This window comes from Primulina eburnea, chromosome 2 (assembly GCF_022965805.1).
Source record: "Primulina eburnea isolate SZY01 chromosome 2, ASM2296580v1, whole genome shotgun sequence".
NCBI lineage: Eukaryota > Viridiplantae > Streptophyta > Magnoliopsida > Lamiales > Gesneriaceae > Primulina > Primulina eburnea.
Genome location: NC_133102.1, coordinates 7,519,348 through 7,528,622, shown reverse-complemented (window position 1 = coordinate 7,528,622; position 9,275 = coordinate 7,519,348). Strand labels below are relative to the sequence as shown.

At 30.3% G+C, this 9,275-nt stretch overlaps 1 protein-coding gene across 1 annotated transcript; it reads left to right on the top strand.

Moving 5' to 3' along the window:
- The first annotated feature begins 2,394 nt into the window (after positions 1-2,394).
- Positions 2,395-8,883, top strand: LOC140822880 (mitochondrial phosphate carrier protein 3, mitochondrial-like). Its single transcript, XM_073183827.1, has 6 exons — positions 2,395-2,877; positions 7,221-7,582; positions 7,917-7,960; positions 8,069-8,283; positions 8,364-8,488; positions 8,645-8,883. Exons 1-6 carry the CDS (start codon positions 2,551-2,553, stop codon positions 8,685-8,687), a joined length of 1,116 nt encoding a protein of 371 aa, XP_073039928.1. The 5' UTR covers positions 2,395-2,550; the 3' UTR covers positions 8,688-8,883.
- Positions 8,884-9,275: the final 392 nt, after the last annotated feature.

Here is a 9,275-nt window from a genome sequence, read left to right as displayed (position 1 = left end):
AAGAAAGGCTAGAAGAAGAGGAGCAGATCCAGTTCTGGGGCTGGTGAAGAAGATTGTTAATTCTCAGTTTTATTTATGTTGTTTTCCGCTGCGTCTGTAAGACATTGTGATGTCTGGTTTGTTTTACATTTCCGCTGTAAAACATTAATTATTCGAGTTTGTATCAGACATTGAAATATTCAGTATTTATGAATAAAAGACTGGTTTCTGAATTTCGTACTTCTGAGACTTGTTGTTTTCGAATGTAAATTTGAGAGCAACGCCGGTGTCAACCAACCCCCGTCCCGGGGCGTGACAATCACCAAGACTAAAAGCTTCATTAGCTGTGTCCCAAAGTCTTCGATCATATTGAAAAATGGTCTCATTTTCTTCCATCCTAAGGCTCTCAAATTTGGAGGTCAGCATCCTCAGTTTAGTTCTACGAACACTTTCTGATTCTTCACAGTGTCTTTGGAAAATGTCCCAAGCATCTTTGACAGATATGCAGTTGGTAATAAAGCTGAACATGTTGACATCAACAGATGTGAAGATGGCATTGAGTGGCTTTTTGAGTTGAAATTTGATGTCTGAACCTCATAATTAGACCATGCACTCTCAGTCCTCAGATATTAACTCGGCTGTCACCATCAGCATCAACAATTCTAGGTGGTGACCAACAGTCTAGAACACGATAACATGATCTTTCCTCGATGGATTTTATGTACATCCTCATTTTGATTTTACAAAATGCATAATTCGATCCATCCAAGACCAATGATCTAAAGGAAACACTTGAAGCAAATGCTTTCATTGAGCTATCATTATATTTCATGTAAAAACAACAGTAAACCATAATCAATCACTTAATATATCAAGAGTTATCTCTGATACCACTTCAAAGGAAGTTGTTGATCATAAACGAACAGGAAATAAATTAAATTGTGTATATCAGAAGTTAGTTTTGTACTCGGGTGTTGTCAAAACCAGCACACAACATGTAGCAGAAATTAATTATTGACACACAAGTATAAATTTAATAAATAGATATCAGATTTAACTTATGCACAAGTACAAATACTTGTGCAAAGGCTCATAGCAAAAAATTAATAGAAAAATATATAAATCGTTTACATCAAAATAATACTAGTGAGAATAACAAAACTAAATTCCTTGACACTCTAAGGAATTAAAAATGTATCAAAAACTCAATGTAAATACTAGATGCATTAAACCAAAATAATCGTATTGCTTAAATCAGACGAAGCCACTCTTCACGCAACCTTTCACACAGTGTTGTTCTTGAGCGTCATCAACACCAATCAGCAACACGGTATATGTGAATCAATCACACAAATTCTTCAACATAAAAATCTTTAACTCTGAACTTTGTGTAGGTTCAGAGAAAAACTCCAGCAGCTCTCGTGTCTGCAAAAGTGATCGTCTTTCTTCTCCCAATATTATATATATATAGATCTCCATATATTGACCTCATTATCTTTCCATAAAAATAAATCCTACAAACATGGAAACAATAGTTTATTAGAAGTAAGACTCTATTCAAATCTAAGATTATATATCTTATGGATAAATAACAAAAACAAATCACGTATGATAAATACAAAGAATAAATTGATTTTGAGGGTTCAGCCGTTGTAACTCTTGGGAATGGACAGCAAAGAGACCGAAGAGGAAGCAATCAAAGATCAACATGATGTGATGTGTGCAAGAAACCAAACCACACTCGAGAAACATGTTGAAAAATCAATGGGAAGAAAATTGCATGAATATTATAATAATAATAATAATAATAATAATAATAATAATAATAATAATAATTTAATTAAAGTTAACTCGAATAAATATGAAATATGTAGAATTATTCAATTCAAACCCGTGTCGAAAAAGAAAGCATATGAAATTAAATAAGAGATTAACAAAATGGCTTTGTCGAACATACAATTCAGCAAAACCAATGTTCAATTAATCTGAAAGCAATCTTCTAGATTTTATAAAATCTCCCTGGATACGAATATCGAGTCGATGTCGAGCTCAAAAATTAATACTCAAATCAAGTCGAGCTTGAATTCGAGTATTTCAATTTTTTTTCGAGCTGAGCTCGGGCTTGAGTATCTGATATTCATATCACGGATGAGTAAGTCTCATGCGAGATGATTCGAAAGATTTATATTCGTGAGACGGTTCGACCCGTTCTATATTTAGAGCGAAATGGAATATTTTTGGCACAAGAAGTGAGTACATATTTGTTTTATAAAATTGTTATGTAAGATAATTATATATAAGTTTTTTCTCATAAATATAAATATGTAAAATCGAATATATTTTTCATGAAAAGTCCAAATAAATGAGTTTATGTTAATAGAACAAGCGTAAGCGAGGGAAGGACCAACGAACAATTTTGTTTGAAACGCCGCCATTTCCGACCAATTCCAATTTCCTCGGACCTTTAAACGTCCTCTCATCAATTCTTGCCAAATTCATTTTCATCACACTAAAAATCCATTCTTTCCTTCTTCCAACTAAAGCAAATCGTTTCAAGAAAAGTTTCGAAAAATGGGCTTCTCTGAAAAATCACCAACGCAGTCTTTGATCCCAGGTTTCCTTTACTCTTCTTCGATTACATCGAAGAGATATGTGAATTTGGAGCAGAGTCTGGTGCCGGCCGGTGTCAGTTATACATCTGTGCAGTCTGATTCGGCGGCAGCGCCGCCATCAATGGCTGGGATCAAGCAGAACTTTGTGATCCCGGCGCCGACGGAGAGCAGGATAGAGATGTTCTCGCCGGCTTTCTACGCAGCTTGCACAGCCGGAGGAATCTTGAGCTGTGGCCTTACTCATACGGCTGTCACCCCTCTTGATCTTGTCAAGTGCAATATGCAGGTTATATAGACACACACTGACACACACATATAGATAATATTAGGGGTGAGAAATCATACCGAAATACCGATATACCGAAAAACCGTACCGAAAAAAATACCGAACTTATCGAAAAATCGGTATACCGAAAATTGATACCGTACCGAAATTTTCGATATCAGTATCGGTATGAAATATTTTTATTTTCGGTATTTCGGTATATACCGAAATATCGAAAATAATTTATTATTATTATTATTTTTTAAATTTAAGTTCGGTATACGGAAAAAATGTCAGTATACCGATAATATTTTCGGTATACCAACAAAATTTTCGGTGTCGGTACGGTACCGGTATGAACTTTTTCCATACCGAAAATTCGGTATTTTCGGTATACCGAATTTTCGGTATCGGTATCGGTATGGAAAAATTCCATACCGATATTTTCGGTACGGTATACGGTACCATAGTTCGGTACGGTATACCGTACCGTACCCACCCCTAGATAATATAGATATGTGTATTTATATGATTCAGGCGTTCTCGCATTATTATAATTTTTCTACAAAATTTAAATGTTCTTTTGTATTAAACTAGCGTAACGTACTTGTGTTGCATATAATATTAATTATATTACAAAAATTAAAAAATTAATTTTTTAAAAAATAATTTGAATCATTTTGTTATTTATCTGGTGTTAATTTCTTATCATATTAGACGATGTATAATAATTTATATAACTTACTTTTATAATTGTTTTCCAAATTAAAATTCAAGCAGTTGATTTTATATTATATAATAAATTGTAATTAACACAATATATAGAACAAAATAAACTTAAACAAATTTTTAAAAAAATTATATATTCAAACACCACGTATAAAGCATAATAACCTAAAAAATCAATCAAATTATGGATTTTATCAATGTATAAATTATAATCTACAAAAACGAAGCATACTAAAGACAAATAATTATCAATTTAAATTCACCGTGACTAACTCATAAAAACAATATTTAAACAAATGAAATAGTAATATTGATAGTAAAATATAACTCATAATATTTAATTTAGCATCTTAAAGAATTTTTTACTTTTTATTTTTACAATTCTATATCATAGATAATAATTCTATATATTGATCTTTCATAGACTAACATTGATGACTATTACTTTCTTATTAAATAAATTTTAAAATAACAAATAAATCAACACATGTAAAGAAATGCACATTCAAATAAGATTATATGGAAAATTTTAAATAAACTCATATAATAATTATTAAATATAGATTTTAAACTACTGATATGATTTTCATCATTAAAATTTGAAATATAACAAAAGAAATAAACTTTCATAAAAAAATGTTATTTTTGCCTATAACATATATATTCATTATAGATGATTTTTTCATATTTTTTTGAAATATATTATCTTTTAAAATAAAAAATAAACCTTTTACTTTCAGTTCAAAAAATTCATAAAATATGTTAGTTATTCTACTATTGCACATATAATTATGAATTTTTCATATATCTTTTTGTGATACTATAATTTATTACTTAATTAGAAATTGCACTAAAAATATAATTACAAAATTTAAATAAAATCATTGGGAAAAATGTAGAGAGAAATTAAAAGGATAAAACATTTAAATGTAGTATAAAGATGAGTTATTTGATAAAATTAATATAGGAGTTACATTCTATTCTTCAAGTGTGTATAGAAGGTTAATTTTGTCATTGCACAATTGGAAAACAATATTATATATATATATATATATATATATATATATATATATATATATATATATATATATATATATATATATATATATATATATATATATATATATACTAGGAATGATCACGTGCGATGCACGTGGGTGATTAATAATGAAAATTATAATAACGAGATTTAGATAATTTTTAAAATCGTTTGAATAAAATCTTGTTTACGAGTATTTATTAATCTAAATATATCAAAACACAATAAATAAAAATACACCATGACAATAAATCAAATATATTCACTTATTTATATAACAATTTTCAATTTGCATGATTATAATTTAATGACAGCTCTATCAAATTAACAAAGATATTTTTCATCCAAATATCATTCACAATGAAAAACAATAAAAATAAAATTAAGAGAATAATAAATTTTACTAAAACCAAAATTGTAATGTATTTAAATGGAGTGCATATAGTGATTGTCAAATAAAATTCTCTTAATTAACTAAATTATCATAACAATGTTAAAATAAAACCCCTAAACTTGTTATTAAGTTAAATATCAATTGTGTTTTTGCTAACTTTTAACTCCTTGCGAATTTTGTTTAACTTTTTTTTAGAAAAGATATTATACATCAACTCAAATATTTTAAACGGTATAATATCTCAATTGTCATGATCGATCAATGTATCTAATAAGGACAATTATTGCACTCCAACAATATCAATAAATACATTAACTGCAATATATGAGAATCGATCTCATGACTTTGACTCTGATATATACCAATTGTAAGATTATGCATTTGTCGTTTTACCATAAGTTATAACTGGGGTAACGATGCAACATTAACTAAAATCTTTTAAAATCGTAAAACAACTAAAACGTCACATTTGGATTGTTATACCTTACATAAACAATTATTGCACCTAACAAATATGATATAGTTTTATTTTACATTCTAGAAATCATTTTTCTAAATCAAATTTATTCTCAAATATCAAATAATTTCATCGAAAACAAAGTAGTTTTAATTACTAATGATATTTTAAACACAAATATTAATTGTTAGGGTGACCACTCTATGTCATCACATATGCTTCATTAAGTTGTAATCTTATTAATAATGCACAATGAATTGGTAAACATAACTTAGTTAATTTAATAAGTGAGTAATATTAAATAACAATTTTGTTATTTTGAAGCGTGAAAAATAATTTTTATATATATAAATTCATCATATATAATGATAAATTAATTAATATGTAGAAAGATAAAAAAATGTTTTTTATGTAAGTAATTTCATCATATATAATTAGAAATTAATTAATAGGTTGAAAAGAACAAACAAGATAACGAATCAATATATTATATATGATGATTTCGTAATAGAATAATGCTAATATAATCATACTTTGTATTATGTTTAGAGCGCAATTAAAAATTGATAAAAAAATATATAATAATAGAAACTTTCAATTGAAAAAAATTATTATCTAAAATATTATCATAATACATAATGAATCATAAATGAAATCACTAAATTATTTAGTAACTATTTATTTAATTATTACTTAAATAAATTTATAAAATAAAAGAAAAGATAAGATATAAATATTATATATTCATTAGCAACCATGAAGAAATACACTAATTTTAGTAACAAATTATAATTAACAACAAAGAAAAATTATGGATAAATTGATAAATTCAATATGTATTAATATCCAAAGGCATTTAAGATAGACAATAAATTATAAAAGAACCCATCAAAAAAATTATTGATTTAATTTGCTACATTAAATTAATAAGGGTATATTGAAAAATTCACAATTAGAAGTCATATATTTATATGTATGTATGTTAGATATAGATATATATATATTCGAGCTTCAGTTTCACCACTAAATGGAATTCCTGGCACCTCAGCAATTCTTTCATGTTTTAGTTCCGAAAATGAGTTGTTAATTTTTTTTTTTTTTTTAACTTTTATCGATACTACAATGTAGTAATCATTTGATATGATTGTGGCTCGAGTTAGAGATTTTTTCATGTTTAAATGCAATCTGAGCAGGATAGAATTAATTCTTTTTTTCCTTCTATTCATTTGCTGGAATTTTACATGTTACTTGGGAATCAATTGGGGAAAAGAGAAAAGAAAAGCATTATCATCATCAAATAGATTAAGAGGGTGTTTGTTTAAAAACTTCTTTAGATATTTAATGCAGCATCTGAGATTTTTCTATATCCTATAACTGCCTGTGATACATTTTAAATCAAAATGTGATATTTGGGTCGTACAATTTAAGGTTCTGGTTTTTCGGGTTTAAAATAAGATGATCCATTTCAATTTGAAGATTATATCTTTTTGCTATGTTCAAATATAATCCAATATTGTTAAATTTGGACAGCACAATGATCTAAATGACAGGGTTCTGATTCAGAATTCAAAAGATAATATTGTGATATATTATAGTGGGACGTGCATAGTTTTTTTGGTATGGGAACTTATAAGCTACTGCTATTTTTTTTTTTTGGGGAGCCTACTTTCATACATAGATTTCTAGTTTGTGATTCGAAAGATGATTCTTTCTTATATGTTCAAATGTCTTCTTTTGCTCCTTAGATTGATCCGGTCAAGTACAAAAGCATTTCCTCCGGTTTTGGAATTCTACTGAAGGAGCAAGGAATCAGAGGTATTTTCAAGGGTTGGGCACCAACCCTGCTCGGATACAGCGTTCAGGGAGCATGCAAGTTCGGTTTCTATGAATATTTCAAGAAGTATTACTCAGATATCGCTGGTCCTGAATATGCTGCCAAGTACAAGACATTGATCTACCTTGCAGGATCTGCATCTGCTGAAGTAATTGCTGGTGTTGCTCTCTGTCCCTTTGAGGCGGTAAAAGTTAGAGTTCAAACTCAACCCGGATTCGCTAGAGGTTTATCTGATGGATTCCCAAAATTTATCAAAGCTGAAGGAGCTTTAGGGTATGGATGAAACTCGATCTTTTTTCATACTATTTTTCCTCTATCATTGTTAGACGATTTTGAATGCATAAACAGTTGGCTAGAAAGTGTTCTATTAAACGGGGGATTTTCAACTATTATTTTAGTAAAAAGCAGAAGCAGCTTTGTGTTTAAATACAGGGAAAAGTAGCCGTAAAAACTACATTTAAAAGCTTCCTGATTTTAAATGTTTAATCGCAACCAAACATAAGTTTTTAAAGAAAATTCATTTTTTTTTATACAGTTTCTCCATCCAAAGATACTCTACTCGCTGATATTATGAGTCAATTATGATGAATGGTTCTCTTTTCTGCAGGCTCTACAAAGGGATTGTTCCACTCTGGGGACGACAGATTCCATGTAAGTTCAATGATCTCCACCATTTTAGAGTTTTTTTTTCATAAAACAAACACTTCTTAGGCTGAGTAATTTGATTGAATATTGATCATACTGGGATCAATATTGTAGATACAATGATGAAATTTTCGACATTTGAGAATATTGTGGAAGCTATTTACAAATATTCCATTCCGACTTCTAAGGATCAGTGCAGCAAAAGCCTGCAACTAGGTATTAGTTTCGCTGGTGGGTACCTGGCCGGAGTACTCTGTGCTGTTGTTTCGCACCCTGCTGATAATCTCGTCTCTTTCCTCAACAATGCCAAAGGAGCAACAGTGGGCGATGTAAGTATCGATGACAACTTAAAAATTGTGTGTTATTGACAGCTAAATTTCATCGTCAGTGTTTTTCTCTATCTCCACAGGCCGTGAATAAGCTCGGTTTATGGGGTCTATGCACTCGTGGTCTGCCTCTACGTATTGTCATGATCGGCACTCTCACGGGAGCGCAGTGGGTCATTTACGATGCATTCAAAGTTTTTGTTGGGCTGTAAGTTTATGCTACCGTTGATGTTACATCTTTTGTTGCACTAATTGGTGATTGACAGTCATGTCGAAAGGCGGAGTTACCCCTGGTGTAAGAGAAGATGAGCTCTGATATATATCTTGGCCAAAGTTTTCACCGTGGAATCTTTTCTTCTTGCAGGCCTACTACTGGTGGTGGAAGTCCGGCTCCTGCACACAAGTGAGATGAAAGCAACGAAATGTTTTCTCAACTGTAGAGCTACAGATGGGGTTTGATTAAGTACTATTTTTACGAAGTCGTATATGTTCGAATCTTCTAGGAAATTTTGCAGGCATTGTTGATTCATTTTGATTATTACAATAATTGTAACAAGCTAGCTCGACTCGAACTTCACCATTTTGAGATCGTGGAGATTATGAAATTGTTGATGGTGGTTAATAAAAACCTACCTCATCAGAGAAATCTTTGTCTGCTTGCAGGATAGGTTTTAAGACAAGTACAGACATATGTAACGTATTATACCTCCTAGAATAAAATTTGCATTTGCGTTAGGAAAAAAAGGGCTGTCTTGCATTAATGCAGCTGTATAAGCATTGCCTAGTTGGGGGGTAAAAAAAATTCACCACAAAAACTAAGCAATCAGACCTGCTGGAACCGATACCAAAACTGATTGGCTACTTGTGTTCAGCTGTGTAGTACCCCAAACTGCTTCCTCTCCAGGCTGCTCCGCGGCTGCTGATAATCCGACTTTGAGCGGGTGGCCCAAATTTTGGCTTAGTGGTGTTCTCTAGATGGTTTGAGAAAGGCTTTG